Source organism: Pteropus medius, unplaced genomic scaffold, assembly GCF_902729225.1.
Source record: "Pteropus medius unplaced genomic scaffold, Ma_sr-lr_union100, whole genome shotgun sequence".
Lineage (NCBI taxonomy): Eukaryota > Metazoa > Chordata > Mammalia > Chiroptera > Pteropodidae > Pteropus > Pteropus medius.
In genome coordinates, this window is record NW_024347730.1 from 477,039 (window position 1) to 497,801 (window position 20,763).

The window sequence follows — 20,763 nt, forward strand, 5'->3', positions numbered from 1 at the left end:
CAATCATATGGCTCCCAATTTGCCTCAACCATCAAACCCTGCATGACAAGACCCGGCAGACGTACCCAGGAGGAGAGCCAGCTGTGGGCGCCCGAGGAAGCCTGGAGGTGAAGTGTGCTTACGCAAAGAGTCTCTAGAGCTGATTGTCAGAGTGTAAACCCAAGACGAGAACCAGAGAATCGACATTTTTCTGGACCACAATCCTCTTGCTCTTCCGTGAGTAAACTCTGGGCGCTCTGCTGCTGCCTAGGTTGGCGTTAAAGCCCATGAAGCTTACATGGGGAGGCTGACTAAAGCTTTAAAGCTGCTCGATCACTCTTGATATTGCTTTGCAAGTGTCACAGCACTTTGGCTCACGGGCCTGCAGAAAGCAGCATCCACCCTTCGCGGCATCCGTGAAACCATCTGCTGCTGCTGTGAACAGTTGTGCTGCTAAATATACCAGTGACTCAGATTTTCATCTGGTGTCTTCATGGAAACTTTGCCAGAAATTTTCTGCTGGTTCCCTTCCCCTGATTCCTCCCCTCACACTTCACCACATCTGCTCCATCTTCCGGTCCAAGACCAGTGGCTCCTTTTCTCTGAGTTAAGACTCTGTTCTGCACTAATTTTCTCCTCATTCATGTCACAGACAAAGAGAGAAGACACTAGAAATCGCGAGGTGTTCTGGTTTCAAATCCGCTGAAAGAGCAGGCGTGGGAGAACCGTGCAGAGGGGAGCGTGCTGCCCGTTGCGGGCGGAACTCAACTGGTAAGGCACTGGGCACAAAAACGAAGGAGTCGGCGGTGACCCTGCACCGGCGGATGTCCTGCCGGGGCATTGGACGCATCTCTAGCTTTGTCCTTTGTTCTTGAGGGTGAGGCTGCCATCGGCGTCGCCCTCCGACTCCTAGCTGACCCGCGGTCTGCGGTGTCTGAAACAGCACAGACGTGAGTGGTACCATTTAAGTTCCATCTTGGTCAAGGTGAGTGGCCAGGATGGCAGAACGCTAAGCAGGATACCGGCAATCAATATTGGTAACCAAATGTTTTAAAAACAATAACTTCACACAAATATGTAAGAATATGGCCTCGTCCCCATGCAAAATGCCCACCTGAATGCTCTTTGATACAGAGACCTAGACACAAAGTCATATTTGCTCGTACTCAGCCTCGACTCATGTTTGTTCACGTGACACAGGACAGACCAGGTAAGTTCAGAGCAGGGCCCCCATGACCGCACTGACCGAGGTTCGCAAACCCCTGGGCAGAGCACACACGTGTGCACCCAGGCCCACACGACCCCAGCACACGCCCACACAGACAGATGACAACGGGGCGGCTGCCAGTGTTCAGACTCCCTCAGCCGTACACAAACCCTCCCTGTCATACGCACTCATCTGCAGGGTAATTGTGCGATGTGATCAATTTTTCCCTTAAGTATTTTGTCTCTTGTTCCCATAGAAGGTTATTTTGACCATTTTATTGATGAAAGATTCACCAGAAAAATTAAAATAAAAACTGAAGCACACTTTAAATGTCCGAGCACAGAACACTGAGTCATCTCTCACTGCCGCGGCAGTTCCGAGGCGCGCTCGGCCCCCCTCTAGTCCCCTTCCGGACGTCTCCTCGTCTGGAGCAGCTCGGGGCGGAGCAGCCATCTGAACAGGGGCCTCCCCTCTGCCGTGGACTGCGGGCTGCGCGGGGCGCTCTGAGAGCAGGGGCACACTCCGCACTCGGTGAAGCATGCAAATGCTTCCGGCTGCCTGCGAGCCTGCGACGCTGCTCTTTGATTTTAGGAATCGAGTACCCTCAAGAAGAAATAAACACTTGTGCCACTACATAGTAATGACTGAAAGAATTAAGGGGAAAAAAGGTCAACCCGTAATAAAATACACGCTAGAAATTTAGGAAAAACCCACAACTTGCAGAAATAAAGACCTTCAAGTATAACAACCAGACTATTCAGTAGATATTGTTGGCTCTGATAGACCAGAGTGTTTAGCCAAAGGTCCTTTTGTAGGGTTCATTCTAGGTTTTGCTTTGTATTAAGAAATGGAATTTCACATATGTTAATTACACTATTCCCCTGCTGTTTTTAGCGCTAATGCAAATTCATAAGGCCTGATGTCCCTTCAAAGCAATTGGGATTTCAACCTTCAGTTCACCTGCTGACATCACTATGTCTCTCTTTTTATTTATTTATTTTTATGGTGACATTGGTTAATGAAATCCAATAAGTTGCAGCTGTACACTTTAACAGTAAGGCATATATATATATTTACACTCTGTGTTCGCTTCCCATAGTTAGATTTCTTTCTGTCACCATGTATTTGACCCCCTTTACCCGTCTACCTCCCCGCCCCCCTCTGATAACCACTAGTCTATTGTCTATGTCCATGAGTCTCTGTTTGTCCTGTTCATTTGTTGCTTTTAGGTTTATATCCCACATATAAGTGATATCAGGTGATTTTCAACTTTTTCTGTCTGGCTTACTTCGTTTAGCATGATTATCTCGAGATCCATCCATGTTGACGTCGCTATGTCTCTTGAAGAACAAAACTAATCTCGAAATCCAAGGCAGAAATGCTAGTTTCACACGGTATTCGACGCCTAGGGAGAGCCCGTCTGGTTTTGCCCCATATTCAGAAGTTCTCGCTTGCATGTCAGGTGAAGTCCCTGTAGAAACACGTGGAAGCTCATGGCGGGTCACGCGCCACATTTCGGTGTAGTGGGTGGGCAATTAGGCTGCCGTTTGACACGAACTGCTTCACACACTGATGACAGAGGCAGCAGCTGAGTCTAGAGCAGAGGTCCTACTCGGTCGGCAGCGCCTGAAGACATCGAGAGCGGCGAAGAGACGACTGGGAGGGTGGCCATCGCCAGGCCAGGCAGCCCTCCATCCCGCGACCTGCCAGGCGATGCGCCCCCCGGGAATGACTGCCACGCGCGAACTAATCGTAATGCCGTTTCCGGAATGGCTCCCTCGTCTTCCATTCTCTCCACCTCCTGGCTGAGAGGCTGGGAAGCTAAAATTTATATTTCCCAGACGCCCCGGCAACAAAGGCTTCCATTCGCACATCAAGCCCCGCCATGTAGACACAGGGAGAGAGACCGGGGCAGAGACTGCGGCCATCGCGGCCATGGAAGCACGGGGCTCCCCCAGAAAGCCTCGTGGCACCCACCCTTCAGCTCCCCAAACACCCGGAGCAGTGGTGGCGGCATGACGCTTCCGCTAGTCCGTCCCCCAGGTGCCCTGGCAGCTCTTGCTCTGCCAGTCTCCCGGGGGGGCCCAAAGGCACACACCCTCCCACGGGGTCACATCCACGTAGCTCTGGGCTCGTCCACCGGATCACGCGAGAACCCGCTCCTGCGGCGCAGGCCCTCCCAAGGATCTGTAAGCTCCAAAAGCCCTGAGTCGAATCCCCGCCTCCTTAAACGCTGAGGCACTTCCTGTCTCATGCACGGGACCGGCTGGTACCTCACATTCTCACATAGATTGTGAAGAGGCCTGTGATGTAGCGGAAAGTCTCCTCAGCTGGGTTCTAATACGCTCTCACCTGCTCTAACCAGGTGTTAGCTGTGAGCTCATTTAAGTTTTCCCAGCCTCTGTCTCCTTATTTCTCAATAAGGATGATAACTGCCTCACAAGGCGAGATCTATTAAATTAGACCTTACAGTCTTTCCCGACATCAAGCATAGAGTTGGTCCTCAAAATGTTAGTCCCTACTCTACACAGATCATGTCGTTTATAGCAAGTTTCCTTCCAGGAGTGTTAAATACTCAGAAAACAGTATTTTTCCCCTTTCCTGCTCACAAATGTAATCTCATTTATGTTGTATCTCTACTAAAGAACACGCATTAGTTCTCTTCCGAATCTATGAATGTAAGCACCTACCAGACACATATTAGGTTATCAATAAGTGAATTTGATTGGTGTGTATCCAAACATCGCAACACAATTACCAGTTTGTAACTATCGACCCATGTGCTTACTCTTCTATGCATTATGTAGAGAATGTCAAGGGAAAACACTGCTTAAAAGCCCAAGGTTTGTAATCCAGACACCATGAAGCTGCCTGACCACTGAGCTACCATTCATTGTGAAGGGCTAAAAACTAGTGTTTGTTGCCTTTCTCTCTGACATTTTTTATACTTTAAACATCGTAACAACCTTTGAGGTGGTAAAATTAAATAGTCAAGAGTACCGATGGGGTCCGGCCACCTCTATTCCTACGGCCCTGGGTGTGTCCACTGGCCCCCTTGAAACTCGGTCACACCCACACGCGAGGACACCCAAAATTCCTGTCTGGTAGGGCTGTTGCGGGGGTCCAGCAAGCCACACGGCCTTGTAACCCCTCTTAACACTGCACTCTGGGATTCCTAACTCCCAGTCAGAGGAGTGACACTTCCTTCCACGAAACAACCAGCTTTGCTCCTCCACTCTATGCCTTGAACCTCCTAAAAACCAAATCCTCGCTAGTTGTGCCGTGGGCCTAGAACAATACCGCTGCTCTCCCCGACTTTCTCCCATCCCTTTTCCCCTCCCTGAAGATTCTGGAATCCAGGACCTTGTGATGCTGCTACCAGATATGTGTCTGCCTTAAGATGTCCCACTGTGCACCAGACACAAAACAAAAGGGCACCTGTCCTGGCAGGTCCCCGAGGGGTGCAGCCCCAAGCCTGCTGGGTGGTCTGCAGCCTGGTGTGCTGTCCTTGGGCAGACAGCTGGCTCAGGTTCCCCATTAGCATTTCCAGGGCTCCGCCCATCAAGACAAGTGCCCAAGAGTGTCCCGATGAGCTGGCCTTGCTCATTCTCTCCTGGTAGACGAGCCCACAACTGTCAACGAGGGCGCATGGGGACACTCCTGATGGGGCCTGAGCCCGGCTCTAGCTGTAAGGGGTGAGTAAGACGCCACCACCCTGTCTCGGCGACATCACAGTCTAATACGTCAGTCCGCGTCCAACCCGCCCTCCTCCACGCCCCCTCTCGTTAGGAGCCGCATGCTTTTCACTTCTGTTTTGCTGGCGCGAAAAGGTCTAAACCTAAGCGAGGCACGTGGCCAGACCACAGTCCTCTTCACTCTGCTTTACGCGTTTTGACCAGGACTTTCCTAGAATAATACTGGCCCTACAGCTGTTATTCCAGTAAAAATCTGGATTCTGAGCTAAAACCTGCTTCTCTCCGTTGTGCCCAGCCCGCTCGCATTGGATTTCACAGCACATACCAGAGCCATCAGAGACTACGCTCTGTGGCCCCAGATCAAAGATTCCTTCCGGGACTCGAGCCTCCCACAGACCCCTACAAGGCTCTGCTTAGGTGGAACCTGGTGTCATAACTTTATTAGAGCAAATGTTACTTAACGGAAAAGCAAGCTGGGGTCAACAGAACAATCCAGGGTTCGAAGTGCGCGAGGGTGTGTTTCCCATCCAGATGCTACACCTGACATTTTGCCACAGAGATGCATGCCCGTGGTCGTGTTCCTTATCACCTGCTTTCAGTGCTGGTTACGTCACACTAACCCACACTGAAGAGTCACAGGGTTATGTTCCTGCGGGGACTTTACTGCTACGGATGAAGGTTTTTCCTACGGCCTGCCGCACCCTAAAGCACTAGGCAGTTCACAGTTATATTGTTTAATCCGCACACAATCCCATGGGACTGGTGTCAGCGACATCCATATTTTACAAATGAGAGGAACTTTAGGACAGCAGTTACAGAGGAGAAATAGACACAGTAAAAATTTCAAGTTCATTACTTACTAGCAATGTGTCCTTGAGAAATGTATAGTTCCTTCGCCTGTGAAAACAATGGCAATGGAATTTTCTCCTGCTCTTGCTATAAAGAGTAAATGTGCCTGAGACAGGGCAACATAAGGGTAGGAAAGCAAGCCAGGATGCAAGGCGAGCAAGCTGCCCGCGTCACAGCTAACAAGCCCCACGGCCTGGACTGCCCACCACGGCCCGGGCCTTCGCAAAGAGTATGCACGTCTCCAAACCTCAGAGTCCTTCTTCCAAAACAACTTGGATAAACAGATACAAAACGGGAAGGCAGCGGAGACACTGTGACAGCCACCACAGCAACAGCACCGCACACCCACCGCGGAAGGGGCTGCGCTCCCTCAGAGCAGGCTGTCCCCAGCCTGCGTGGCGAGCAGCTCCTCTTCCTTCCCTGGCTTCACGTGGCATGGTCTGCAGTCTGGGACACTCCCACTTGTCTGTTAGGAGCTCTGTGAGTCAGCGCCGATGCCGAGGCTGCGACACTGGAGGTGGCGATTTCAAGTGACCTATGTGGGTGAATGAAGTGTCTCCACGCCCCTGGCTCCGTGCCTCCAAATTGGTATCTACGAAGACGGCGCTGTGAGGTTCGGGAGCAGACTCTGTGACAGCTGAGGGAGGGACGACACGGAGCAGGCTCTCGTGGCCCGTGCTGGACGAGACCTGCCATCTTGCTTTCTAGTTGGTTCAACTTAGCGCTGCAGAGAGCTGTTCACTTCCAAGTCAAACTCTTCAAGTGCTCATAAAAAGACTCCCTTTCTCTCTTGCTGACATCTCTTTTTTTCTCATTTATCCATTTTTATTGCCCCCAGACCTAGTCTTTTGTGTCTGATGTTTTGTTAGAACTATCGAAATGACCACACATAAGTTCTAGGAAGAATCTTGCTTCCTCCTCCTCTCTCCTATCACCATCTTGGGACACGAGAGACAGTCTCTCTCCATTACCAGCTGTACATTATTCTAACAAGATCCTCCTCATACGCGAAGGCTGTGTTGTAATAGTCACTAATGTGGCTTCTCAGACCTGAACAAGTCTGATAATTCAGCCTCCAAAGTAAGAAAAGGAAATAGAAATCATCAACCAGCTTTCTTCTTACTGAGCATTCTGTTTTTTTGAAGAAGAAACCTTTTCATTGGTTAAAAAAAAAAAATGCCAGTTGCTTCTGACAAATACTTGTGAAACTCATGTCTTCTTGAAAATAGCCTAAAACCTCACAAAATTTTTCACAGATTATAGGAAATTAGTTGGAATAGGTTTGCTCTTAAAGGCCAAGCGTCCTAGGCTCTAGCCCGGCCTTTCCGGCTGTCTCTCTCACATCCGCCGACAGTGTGAGCTCTGTGTGTGGAACCCTGGGACCTCCACCTGGCATGTCCCCAGCACCCCGGCACAGATGCCCGCCATCTGCCTCCCCACTACCTACACCGTCCATCAGCGTGCAGTCAGCCCTCAGCCTCGACAGCTCTGGCCCATCTCCTCTCCATTGTCACCGCGTGGCCCTCGCCACCTCTCAGATGACGTACTGCGGGAACCTAGCAACGGTCTGCTTGCCCCCTCTAATGTCCTTCACACCATCGCCAGCATTGTCCTAAATGCAGACGGGGTCTGGCTGCCAACGGCGTGAGGCGGGGACATAACGGGCGGCACTGCCTCTCCATGCCGGCCACACCGCCGCCGCAGCCGCCGGCATCATCCGCCTCTCCACGCCGGCCACACCGCCGCCGCAGCCGCCGGCATCACCACACCTCACTGCCCTCGCACTGGCCACCCACTGCCTGGACACTCTGCCCGCACCTGTCAACACGCCCGACACGGTCAGGCCCCAGGTCAGGCCCCAAGAGGCGCGCTTCATCCAAAGTCCCAGCTCGGTTTCACGAAGTGCACGTCCTTCCCAGCAGGCACCGCCGCCGACAGCGGGCATCACCTCACATGTATACATTTGCTTTTGTCTCCTTCCAACAGAATGCAAGCTCCTTGAGGACGGGCTGCTTATTCTTTTGTTTTCTATTCAATTCTCAGCACCTGACACAGAGCCTGACACATAGAAAGAGCTAAGGGGAAACGCAGCACGCATCATGGATTACCTTCTACCTCAGTGAGTTGTGTGCTTGCACGCCTCTCTGCCTGCTTGAGACCTGAGACTATATATTAATTATATTTATATTTCCCACAGCGCCTGGCATGCCCGTTGTCACAGGATTCAATAAATCGTCCTGACTGGAACTGAACAGAGTCCCTCTGTCCTCCACTGAGCTATACTTATCTCCCCGGGTGCGAGAGCAATGGGTCTAGGAAACCTTGGCCCCAGCCTCAGCTCTGCCACATCAGAGCTGTGAGACCACTGTCAAGTTGCTTAACGTCTCTGAATCTCTGATTGCTCGTATGAAAAATGGGGATGATTAAAACACCTCTGTCTAATTCCAAGGTAGTTGTGAGGATTAAATGAAATCATGATGTGCTTTTGTCTCTGATTAAAGTACTAACTATTCAAGGGCAGAGCTAGCACTTGCTACTTCTTCACCTCATCTATACTAAATAGCCTCATGCTGTGGGCACACAGATCAATCAATAATAGTCATCATTTATTGATCACCTACTATGTGGCCGACGTTAATAGCCATTTTTCGAACAACACCTTATTTAACTTAATTCTTAAACCGCCATGTAAAACTAAACAGTGGTATCTCTGTTTTGTAAAGGAGAAAAATTGACCCGTACAGAGATGGAGAAATTTGCATAAGGCCATACAATTAGTCACTGGTAATATTGAGACTGGATAGCGAGTCTGTGCGCACAACTAATTTTAAACGCTAATACATATTTATCTTTTTTCTTTAACTACCCAAGATTCACTCCTTTCTTGAGAGTTCCTGACAGCCATGATAAAGCCCAGGGGAGCCCTGCAAGCTCTCCCTCACCCTCTCCCTCCCCTGACTCTAGGACAGCTGAGGGGCCAGCCCGCCGCCTGAGCGCAGCCACAGCCTCCCAGGGCGCTGAGTCTCCATCAGGGTGAGAGTAGAAGGAGGTAAGAAGGAGCTCGCTCTCACCAGCTTGACTCCGGCCTGCCGTCCTTCCACTGACTTTGTCCGGCCCGTCTCTTTTCCACACCACGCCTGGTCCTCCAGCCCTCCCTCTACTATAGTGAGTCCCCCGACTGCCTTCCAGTAAGTCGTTTTTGTCTCAAATTTGCCAGTTTCTGTTGCTAGCATAAACAGAACTCCAACTGATACACTGTGCAAAGAGAAAAATGATATGAATTATAATTAATTCTCAAAAAAACATTATAATGAATAAATAATAAGTATGCTAATGAATGAATAGAATATCCCTATTCATATGTCAGTATGTAAAATATTAAATAATAGACTAAGTACCACATAAAAACACATCACAAAAGAGAAACGCCACAAGACAGCGCATGATTAATTGCCAAGTGAATAGCCCGGGCTGCGGACGCTGGAGGAGACGGGAGGAGGAAGGGACGGGGCAGGCTTGGCCGGTCCAGGAGCCTTCGCTGCTCAGCAAACGCTCGCCGAGCGAAGGCTGGATATTTCCGGCGCGACCTGAGGAAATGGGGGGAAGCGGTCCTCGTTTCAGAGACACAAAGGGTGGGAGTGGGAACGACTCAGCACATGGCACGCCAACGACTCTTCAGGACTGTGCCAGCCAACAAAGCCCCGCCGCAGAAGGGCACCGTCTCAGTGGGCGCAGAGATCCCGTGAGTCTCATGAAAACAGCATGTGGAGAACGGCCTGATGGGCAAGGAGGCTCTCAGAAGGGACATTACCCACTGGGGGCAGGACAGCTGCTCAGCCAGGCCTTAAAGGATGGACTGAATTGACAAAGAAGAGGCAGGGGAAAGACACCCTAGGAGACAAATATGAGCAAAAACAGAAACGAGAAGCATCACCGTGTGTACAGGTGTGGTGTGAGGCAGGCATGACAAGAGATTAGGTCCAAGTAGGCAGCAGGAAATGGACCGTGGAGGGTCCTCACATGATGACACTGTGGACACGAGAATATAAACCCTAACTGACCACTCCGGAGTCTGACGCCCATTTCTGGAGGATGGAGGGGAATCGGTGTTTTGCAACCTACGTGCCGCGCAGTGAAATGGGAGTGGTCACCTGAGGGGGACAGGGGGCTGTTCCCAGGAGGGCAAACGCCACTCGGCAGGAAGTAGGTGGCAATCGCTGCTGCTGTTTCCCCGGAAGGGCACACTTCAACGGCTCCATCGCACACTACTGGGCCAAAGAACTCAATAATAATTACGCCTCTTACTCACAAACAGTAACATAAGTGTCACAAAACAAATCTGTGTAAATCTGCTGGACCGAAGGCACCATCAGGGAAAAGACAGAGTCCGGCTTTAACTACGGCGCCCAGTGCATGGCAGGTGCTCAGCGGCTTGTTTGTAGATGAGCGGAAGGGTGCACGTGATGCCCTATTTCACGCTCACCATCAATTTTATAAGGTGGACATTTTTATTTTCATTTCAAAAATAGATGAATTATTTAGATAATTAAGAAAATTTTGGCAAAGCAATATATAATCAGATGACTTATTTTGGGGACATTGAATAAAAATAAATGATTCAGAATCTAGAAGACAGAATTTTGATCATATTTACGAAAGAACATCCTGACTATTAGGCCTGTGAACATCAGAACTACCTCTCAGAAAGGCCACAGACTTCCTAGTCCCAAGGATTTCATGCCAAGTGAGAGCTGGCTACATGAAGACTCTCTCCTCAGAGCAAGGGGATGGACACGTGGAGCTTCCACAAAGGAGTGTGACCTCGCTCACCCTGTGGTGATGTAGTCTGGGGAAAGACACCTCTGAATAGCTGATTTCTTTTGCTATAGCGACACCTACTGTCATTACCAATACTTTGTTTTTAAGAAAAATATTTGGAAAATAATGTTTGAGAGCTAATAAAAAGACTGTTAATGCGAATTCTTTATTTTAGTAGCTTAACTTATGAATTATAATATTCAAGAAGGTTAAAATAAAATGCATATAAAGTATAGACCTTTGAAATATGTGTGGATGAAGTGTTATAAAATACTATGAACTTACTGGCTTAATGAAACGGTCCTTACCAGATCCACGTATATATGTACATATATGTACACGTATGCATGCATTCATATTACATGTGCCTGCAAAGCGCTTTAAAGAGTAATTCCAAAATGAACAAACAAAGCAGAAACAGACTCACAGGTGCAGAGAACAAGCCGGCGGTTGCCACGCGGCAGGGGTTTGGGAGACCGGGTGCAAAACGGGGCGGGATTAAGCACAAATTGGCAGTTACGAAATAGCCACAGGGATGTGAAGTGCAGCGCAGGGAATACAGTCAATAAAATCGTGATAACGGTGTGTAACTGCGATAACTCTGTATACACTAATCAGGGACATCACTCCCGCAGGTATATAAATGTCTAACCCCTGAGCTGTACACCTAAACTAATGCAAAATAATACTGACTGTGAACTGTAACTGGAAAATCAAAATAATTTAAAAATAAATTTAAAAAATAGTGATTCCAATAATCTTAATACTAAGCTCAGAAAACTTCATTTTGTCAAATTAGCAAATTTAGCAAATTATACGTCTCACATGTTGTCTTAAACGGTAGAGTGTTTACTCTAAAGTGTTCAAAATATCCTAAAATGCCCATTTTGAACAGTATTAAATATATCCTACATACTCATTTATGTTCACTTTAGTAAACGTCTAATTTTTTTTTCTCTTTTTTAAGGACTGGAAGGGGCCGATTCGCCCAGGAGGATAAGCGCCCCCGTATTTCCACAGCTCGTCGGGAACGGAACAGGGGCATCTCTCTCACATGGTAAATATCAGTGTTTCGAGAAGTCTTCTTTGGGTTTCCATCTGAGTGAATGAACACGATCATCTACCTCAATGGTCTCGGTTAGTTGAGCGCTAACGCCATTAGCCAGCTCACCGACGCTCCCTGTCAGAAGCACAAGCACCGTCAGAGCTAAAATGGAAAAGAACCTCAGAGCTGGGGAGGTCTTTCCCCAGCATCTCAGGAAAGAAACGGTAACAGTGAAGAGTCCAGGAAACTTGCTGCAAAGACAAACTTCACAGCTATCAGCGTTTTATTCATTCAAAGGAATTTCCCTGACACAAAGATGTTCATAGACATGTAGATGAATACATAGGACGAGATCTATATGGAAATCTATATCTGAACTTGGCCTTCCTGCCTGGTCTCCCACATTACCACAAAACTAGAATAATAAGAAAAATATCAGTCAGCATGCGTATTTTGAAGAGAATAACAGGCAGGCACCAGGAAGGACAGAAGCAACTCAAGGATGGGGAGACACGCCGGCAAGTTGGCAGAGATCATCTTCCCCTATAAACAAGTAATTGACAATATCCGACAGAAAACAAGCTTTCGTATATGAAAGAGTGGAATTTGGGAAGGAATGACAGCTTCTAATGTGGATTGTCACAGAGGAGTTCTAAATAGGCCTGGACTAGGAACTGAATTTCTTTTTATCGACTGTATTTATAGAGACAAAGAAGAACAGGGAGAACATTCTGGGCCAGGTGATGGCGAGGAGTCCAGTTTAGAAATAACAGTGTGAAATCAGGACTGCTCCACGCGCATTCTGAAACGGGTTTGCCGAGGATCCCCACAGGCTGCAGGATTCGAGTTGGAAACGGCGGGTCCACGACTCCCCACGAAGCATGCTGGATGCCAGGCCAAGGAGGCAGACTCCATGCTACTAGATTTTGAAAGATTCTGACACAGGGATGCCCCTATGAAAGCAGTATTTTGGGAATAATATTGGTAGAAATGGAAAAGAGAGACCGAGGAGGAGAGAGAGATGTGGCCCACTGAAGGCTGCCATATTCGTTCAGATATGAAACTGTAAGGGTCTGGATTAGGCTGGTCATGCTGCAGGTAGTAAGAAAAAAATGTGGCTGTGAGAGACGTTGCCAAGACTGAATTTAAAAGATTTGGCAAGTAGCAAGCATCTTGGCGTTTGGCTCTAGCGTAGATTCAGGCTACAAAGAGTGAGAACAAAGACCACAGAGCAGTCACTCTGTAGATCAGCTGTCCTGCAGCCCCAGAATGGCGCCCGGCCAGGTCGGGCTAAGTACCCTTAGAAGAAGAGAGGAGAACACAGCAAAATCGTTAGGAATAGAAGAGCTGAAAATTATACAGAACATGTAAGGATTGGTCGATTCGTTACATAGAACGAAAGGATATTCTCTAAATAGTAATGACTAAGAGCCAAGCCAATTTGTGCAAAAGCCAAGCCGTCTGGACCAAGCAACAGAAAAAGATGCAGGAGAGAGAAGAAATCAGAAAAATACGCAAATGGCGAGCAGCCAAGAAGACAAGCAAAAGCAGCGGCAGGGGAGCATGGAGGCGTGGGAAGTGACAAACGGCTGTCACCTTGACAAAAGGGAAGAGCTGAGTTAACAATGGAGACGGAGGTGCGAGTACAGCTCTGAAGCCCAGCGTGACTGCAAAATTAAACGTCCATCACTCAGCCGCCATGACAGTGACTGTTTCCAGCATCAGGAACGAAGACCCATGTGGTCACCAGTCCGGATTTACTTAGGAAGAACGCGAGATAGCTGCCATCTGCCGTCCAAGAAGGGGGAGGAGAGCAACGAATGAGAGGAGGACCCAAGCTGCAAGCATCACCTCCCGAGGCCCCTGCTGCCACCCTGTGGGGGTGTTCTTCCCTGCTCTTCCCACAGCTCACGGCTGTCACCCCGCTCCTGCACAAACGTCCCCTCCTCACCTCACCAGCCGAATCAAGCACTCGCTCACAGCCCAGTCATTCCTTAACTCCCTAATGTTTGTTTTCTCTGTCAAACTTCCCACCACCTGCATTTATGTTATACTTTTGAGTATTTTATTTTCTGCCTTGTCCTAGGTCACAGGAGTCCCTGACGCCCGGGCTGTGATTGGTACCCATCTGTGGATGCTAGGAACTGGGCCGCACAGCAGGAGGTGAGCGGTGGGGGGAGCGAGCGAAGCTTCATGTGTACGTGCAGCCACTCCCAGTGCCAGCATCACCGCCTCAGCTCCGCCTCAGATCGTCAGACGTTAGAATCTCATAGGAGCCCCGGTCCCTGGTGCCACAAAGGTTGGGGACCGCTGCCCTAGGATGTAAGCTCCATAAGGGCAAGCACATCATCTTTCTCGTTCCTTGCTGCGTTCCAGCACTTTGAAAGGCGCCTGATGCTCGTTGAGTGGTGGGCGAGCACAGTTCCACACTGATGTTCCGATTCACGTGCACCCAGGTGGGGACTCGGCCGTCTACAGGTACGCAGTACACATGTGCTCTCTTTCTGCCCAGCATATTCTAAAGAGCCTCCCATCTCCAGTGACAGTCCAGGTGGCTCAGGAGCCCGGCCTACCTTCCGGCTCCAACGGTGGCGCCTGAGGCAGGGCGGGTTGCTCAGAGTCCAGTCACCACGCCGCAGGGTTTGGTGCATGGGTTGGCATGGACTCCAAAGTAGGTGAATTCGGACTCATCCCCAGGGCTCTTCCCAAAGCTGGGCGACTCATATATTCTCTGGGGTCAGTCTAAGTGGAACCTAAGCCTGGAGCCACCAGCAACCCAACTCGTTACCGAGTGGGAAGTAGTTGCAGAAAAATGAGTCCGACACAGAGAGAAAGCCGAGATATGTGAAAAAAGAGATGCATTTCTGATGACAAGGTTGAAATCCCTTTGGGTCCAAAGATGCCTAAAAGTTAACTTTTTCAACCTTCCAACCTTCGAACCTTTGAACAGGAGATAATCGAAGCTCTAATTTAAGCTAATTTAAGTTGGATTTCTCTCACTTGCAATAGAAAGAGTCCTGACTAGTGGAAATTGTGAGGACTTGGGCAAGTCTCATTTCAGCTACCTGTGAAACAGTGATAATAATACCTCTGTGTGTGCGCAAAATTAGTGATAGTTTAAATTACAAAAATCAATAGTGGCTACTCGATACGTGGAGAAGCGGCTCGTGGATGTGGTAGGAGCAGCAGCAGAGCTTGCTGCTAGAACAGGACTGCCCGCACTGGAAATGAGCGACGGAAGGAGAGGGTATGGTCGGATCTGTCCACAGAGAGGGCTGATGCGAGCTGCATCTGGCACTCGGCATGCGAGAAGCCTAAAACAAGACCACACCCGCAGGGAGAGATGGTCACAGAAGATACACGGACAGAAGGAAATAAAAGAAGGCCAAGACTATCCATGAGGTAAGAACAGTAAAGACACTGAGTTGTCAGGAAGTCAGAGAGAAGTCAGGCTAGAAAGACTGGACACAAAAAAATATTCCGAGGTACAGGCGAGGGAGGGACAGCTGTGTGCTCCGATCCTCTCGTGGGGACCCTGGCCCGATTCTCGGGACCAACAACACATCTTTGAAAGGTCAGACACTTTGTTGTACTGTATCCTGAATTAACTTACCCAATTAGCAAATCAAACTAGGTACATACATCCTCTTGAAATGCAAATTCCTTTCCTTCCCAAGCCAAGAGCGAAGCTGTAGAACATCATCCTCACTCCAGCCTCACTCGCAAAGCAGGAGCGACCGCCTGCACGTGGCTTGAGAAGAGCCGGCCTGGGATCGACTGACATTCCAGCAGCGTGTGGTCCTCCATGTTGTTTACATCGAAAGGGCAGCTTGTCGCAGTATCTGTCATTTTCTCATCAACTAAACATCATTCGACATGACCGTACCAAGCCATTATGTGAGCAGTTCTCAGTGAGAAGATGGCTGTAGTTCCCTATCACGTGTTCAAAGTTAATTGAGAATAAATGCAAATGTTCACATGAGCAAATGCAATTAATGTATCGACAAGCGTTTTCTGAGGAGCGATTTGGTGTTCCGAAATAAGACACCTCGGAGAAGGTTAACGGCATCTCGAAGAGAGTCAGAAAACTTCGAAGCCAAAGAAGCACAGCTTTCCAGTGAATCCAGACGCACATCGAGACCTCACTCGCCCCAGAAGTGCAGTGGGCGCCAGTCCCCAGGAGGCCTTTCCGGCCCCTCGCCCAGAAGATCCGGCCTCCATCGCAGCCGCCTTTCCCATGTCAGAGCGCTCTCCACTGCAGGGGGGGAGTTCTTTCCGCCCTTTAGTCTCCCGAACCGCCTCCACCGCATCCCCCATGAGAGCGAGCGGTGTGCCTTTCCGAAGAGCGCACCCCTAAAAACCTCAGCCCTGCGGAGCCGGGACCGGCAGGAGAGAATGAGGGGTGATGGCACCCCTATAAACCTCAGCTTGCTATGGAGCAGGGACCAGCAGGTGAGGGGCGATGGTACCCCTATAAACCCTACTGCGGAGCAGGGACCGGCAGGTGAGAATGAGGGGGATGGCCGAATGACAGCCTATTGGAAGTGTTTGCATCGCTATTAAAACGACTCTGTTTTACGAACTTTACCGTCATCCTGACAGCTGCCAGTGACTCGAGTTCACCCAGATTTGAAAAGAATGAAATTAAACTGATTGTCCCAGCACCTGCTAATCCTGAATTTCTCTGAACTTAGAAAATACCATCACCTAGCAACTTCCAGACATTTTCTCCCTGATTCTTGCACAGCGCGAACCCATTCGCGAATGCACAGCAAACGCCTCTTGTGTCTGACCGTCTTTTCTTGTGTCGAGTAAACGGGAATTTGCCCTCTAGGCTTAGCTGAGGAGAGCTCAGCTGCTCTGCGGCCATGACATGGAAGAGCTCACCCTGAGCAAGCAGGGCTCCTGTCTGTCAGTATTTTTAGCATTTTCCCCACTCCCCACTGTTACCTCATTGATTCGGCTAATGGACCAGAGTGTTTTTCAAAATATGAAATGCTATTAGGCAGAGTTCTGAGGAATGTCGATTCATCTGAAGGAATAAACGGGAGTTCCAAGCTCATTGCAACATGAAAGATGTAATTTCTGTGATAGCACTTATGATTGGAAGTCCATCCAGTCGGGTGTTACGGGAAATTGAGTCAGGCTGCGGATCAGCAATGGAAGGACGAGTGCTTGAGACGCGGGCTGCTGGGCCCGCGCACCTGAGCCCGAACCGCCGCTTGCAGCCGCGGGACCTGAACTTCTCTCTGGACAGCTTCGTCCTCTGCGAAAGGAGAGCAACAGGAGTGGCCGTCTCCAGATTAAGTCCGTTGGTCCCTGGGGAGCGGGCATTCGGCACATTCTTAGCTGATGCTGGAGTTCTTAATGCCCATGATTATGAAGGTGTTTCAGGCCTGGGGCTTAATTAAGTCCTAACGCCTCCTGATACACACGTTGAAATGACAGAGGTTGACCCTCCTTCACACCATCAGAAAACTCCAGTGAAGTAGACACGCTTTCTGAGTCAGTAACGAATAAATAGTATAGAATTGGATAATATTAACAGATGAAAGGACACGGGCATCTTCATGGAGGACAAAAAACAGAAATTTTTTCCAGGAGGTAAGAGAACCATTGGCCGGGAGGCCCTGCAGCTCAGAAACCCAGAATGCGGAGCTAAGCGAGCGCTAAGTGCCAACGTCGCCCCGGAACGTGCACGCCCGAGGGTGTAACTGATGGGTGAGTGAGGCGTGTGCTCAGCGAGTCCACCTTTCATTAAGGGAGCATGGGATGCGCAGAAACAGGAATGCCAGGCAGGGGTGTCCGACTAGCAAACAGAAGCAAGGCGCATCCAGGTGCAGCTGCGTCTTAGACGTTTTAGTACAGGCGTGCCCCGTGCGTGCCTCTGGCTTGGCATCCCAGAAGGTGGGGGACTCTATATCAGATGAATACAGTTCGCCCTGCCCCAGACCCGGTGGAGGAAGGGAAGGCAACTGTGTGAAAATGCTGCATTAAATGAGGCTCCCAAAAACAGGTCAGAAAAAAGTAGGGCATCGTCACCACGCCCTCCTCGGTGGAAAAGACGCTGCACGGGTATCCTCGAACATCACTGCCAGTTTTGTGAGACCACGAAACACACCAGACGCATAGTGGGTCTCAGTAAATACATTTTCATTCAATAATTAGAAACGAAAGTATCATTCCATTTTAAGGTCCCTTTCTCCAGGAAAATGGCAATAACCTTTGTGTTCAATTGGTACCAAAAAGTTGGCAGTTGTTCAAGAAAGGGCCCTTAACTTTCCTTCCTGCTTCACAGCTCTGCATGAAGCTTTTTAGAACAATCCCCCTCCCCGCGCCTAGGTCCCAGTGCCCTGGAGGCCGGGGACCCTTCGCCCCATTCCCACAGCCCTTCTGCACTCCGAGCAGCTGCTCAGGGGCCAGGCGGGTGAGCTCGCAGCTGACATCAAGCCCCTGCGGCTTTCGGTGAGCCGGGCTCTGACACCGCATCACCATTCAGCACCAACGCCACTGGAAAAAGCAAGGGGACAGTGACGCTATCACAGCGACTGCATGATATGCATGCGATGCGGATCTGCAGCGGCGACAGAGCTTGAAGCGCAGCCGCACGCGACATGAGAGCGCCTGAAATTGGGCCCCACGCGGTGACGAGGAGTTTCGATTTTCTGACTTATACAGAATTCTGTATTATGTTTGGCAGCTCTGTTTCACACCAGTGGCTGGTTCCATAACGCTAACAAAGTACGAAGATGAGAAAATGTCGCTAAAAAAAAAAAAGAATGCAGAAAGCACATGCAAGCTTGAAGCCATAAAACCTAATTTCCTGTGGGAAATTACTGTTCTCTCGTGGTGATGGCATTTTGGGGGCACAGAGACTGCAGGTCTGGCTCTTCCTGCACATCTGCTGAGACCGGGGCGGGTGCGGGGAGGTGGGGCTGCTGCCCTGTCTGTGGCCGCCCCCACAGCACCTGTCCTCCCTTGCCCTACTGCCACCCCCACATCTGCTCGGAAAACCCAGGACCGGCACATTCACTGAGAGGTTTTTTTTCCCCAATCAGGTTAAAACATAAAATGAGGTTCCAGCAAGACAGTGACAGTAGACCAATGCCATTCATCGTCCCCTCCATCCAGCCCCCAGCAGCGTCCGCATGTGGAAGGAGCTGAGCTGGGCTGCTCTGCAGGTGGAAGGGAGCAGCCAGCTCCCTTTCCGATGGCTCGTGTCCCCAGGGTGGTTGTGGCTTCCTCCTTGCCCAGCCGAACTTCCAGGGGTGTCTCCTCCGTGCCCGGTGCCTGTGGTGCATGGAGGTGGCTCTCCCCTGGCTGTGGACATCTCCAAGGACACGCAAAAGGTTAACAGGGATCAGGACGTTCAGCCCATCCCATTGCCTCTGCCTCCTGTTCTCTTTCCAGCTGTCTTCCTGCTTCAGTCACATCGACATTGGCACCAATGGTCCCCTGCTTTTCTGGCCTCCCGATTCACGGCTGCCTCCTTTCTCGTACGCAGCCATTTGTCAGACTGATTAATTATCTGGTCCCTGCTCCTCTGATGGGGCCTCCAGCCCTGTCTAGCGAGTTGCTCCCAGGGGCGGGGGTTCTGTCCTCTCCTGGGTCTCACCTCCTGATTCTGGTCCCAAAGGGTTGGAGGTGGACACCTGCTGTCGGTTCACTAAGAATAACACCTCGTAAGTAAAATTCACTTCACAAGGAGGCAGGACAGCATCGTGCGCAGAGTACAGGCCTTGAAGTCAGACAATCAAGGTGTGGAATCTTGACTCAGGCCCTAACCAGCCACATGACCTCAGCAAAGGGATGTCACCTTCCCCATCTTCCATCTTTGCACCTGAAAAATGGAGGTTCTAAGGCTGTGCCTACACAGACAGTAGTGAAACGAAGATTTGTGGAGAACATATGGGAACTGTGCCCCCCGCTGGGTTTTCTGATTGCAAAATGCTTCCACTTTACGCCTTACCGCCTTGCACCATCTTTCCTGAATGAATGAGGTTAGACAGGGCCCGCCATCCACCCCCTCATCCTCTGTGCTGCTGCTTTGTATGCAGATGGACGTTTTTTTGCTGTTGAAGCACTCAGAGTAACTCAATGGAAAAAACCTAACGGATTCCATATCACGGCCCCAGTGGAATATCTGTGCTTATGAAATGCATTAGTCTCATGGGTTTCCTGCTTTTATATTATTAAATGTAATGTTAATCTTCTGACAAATGAAAGGTTATTCATTATTAAAAGCAAAGATATTTTATTCAAAAAGCAGCAGACTGGTTGCCACATACGTGGTCGTTGACGTGATCTTAAGTCACTAAGTTCTGCTGCATTATGGCCACTTGCTGTCTCCTACCACTATTTGCACCCCCGTCACCTGTGCCACTAAAGGGGCACAGCGGTAAAGCCATCGATAAGTCACGCTTCCACAGAAACCAAGGCCAAAAAGCACCTCGCCCGCAGCATGTAATGACGATACAGGGGTTGGTCACACTGTCCCCTGCCAAAAAAAATACCTTCCTTTAGTCCCTTCAAATGTTTACGGGAATCCCATGTGTCTGGGTCCCAGGCACTTGTCACCAATAACAGGAGACACCCTGAGGAATAGAGACCACGTGGCCAGAGACCATATATCACATTCCCTGCCAAGCAGTCATTCCCAGAAGCACTTCTTAGAAAGTGAGTTTCTGAAAATGGAAGCAATCCAAAATATATCGCCATCGTTACTCATTGAGGCTAATTACTGTAACAACCATGTATATTGTGTCATGAATATTTATTTTTATAGGGGTATTTCCATTAGCTTTCTGTCCCGACCATGAGTATTTGAAAGCTTACTTGACGGGGCTATAAAAATTAGGGTAACAATAATAATAACCTCTATTATTGATCATATAATATGTACCAAATATCCTTTAATTTAATCCTTACGACAATGCCGATAGGAAAGAATTATTATTACGTCTACTGCTTACAAAAAAGGAAATTTATTTTTATTTATTTTTACTTATTTTATTCATTTATTTTTTATTATTTTCTTCTTATAAATAAGGAAACTGAGACTTACAGAAGATAAGTAACTAGTCTTCACGGCTCCTGCCAAAGCTAAATTCAACATCAGGTTTTAAGTCTTGAGTTCAACTACTAGTCACACTGTATCAGTTTGGTCATCT

At 49.3% G+C, this 20,763-nt stretch overlaps 1 protein-coding gene across 8 annotated transcripts in view; it reads right to left on the minus strand.

Annotated features, from left to right (window-relative positions):
* Positions 1 to 20,763, minus strand: part of LOC120614244 (uncharacterized) — a 183,930-nt gene that overhangs the window by 61,876 nt on the left and 101,291 nt on the right. For 3 of the 8 annotated variants that reach the window (XR_005655897.1, XM_039877030.1, XM_039877035.1), the window contains one exon: positions 17,730 to 18,913. The exons of 2 other annotated variants lie outside the window; for them this stretch is intronic. Coding sequence is in view for 4 of the 6 variants with exons in the window: in XM_039877030.1 (XP_039732964.1) it covers positions 18,577 to 18,913 (337 nt within the window). In the remaining 2 variants the exon portion in view is untranslated. Of the gene's footprint in view, positions 1 to 17,729; positions 19,434 to 20,763 lie in introns of those variants that run through there. 3 more of the 8 variants (XR_005655895.1, XM_039877042.1, XM_039877034.1) reach the window with 2 other exon arrangements.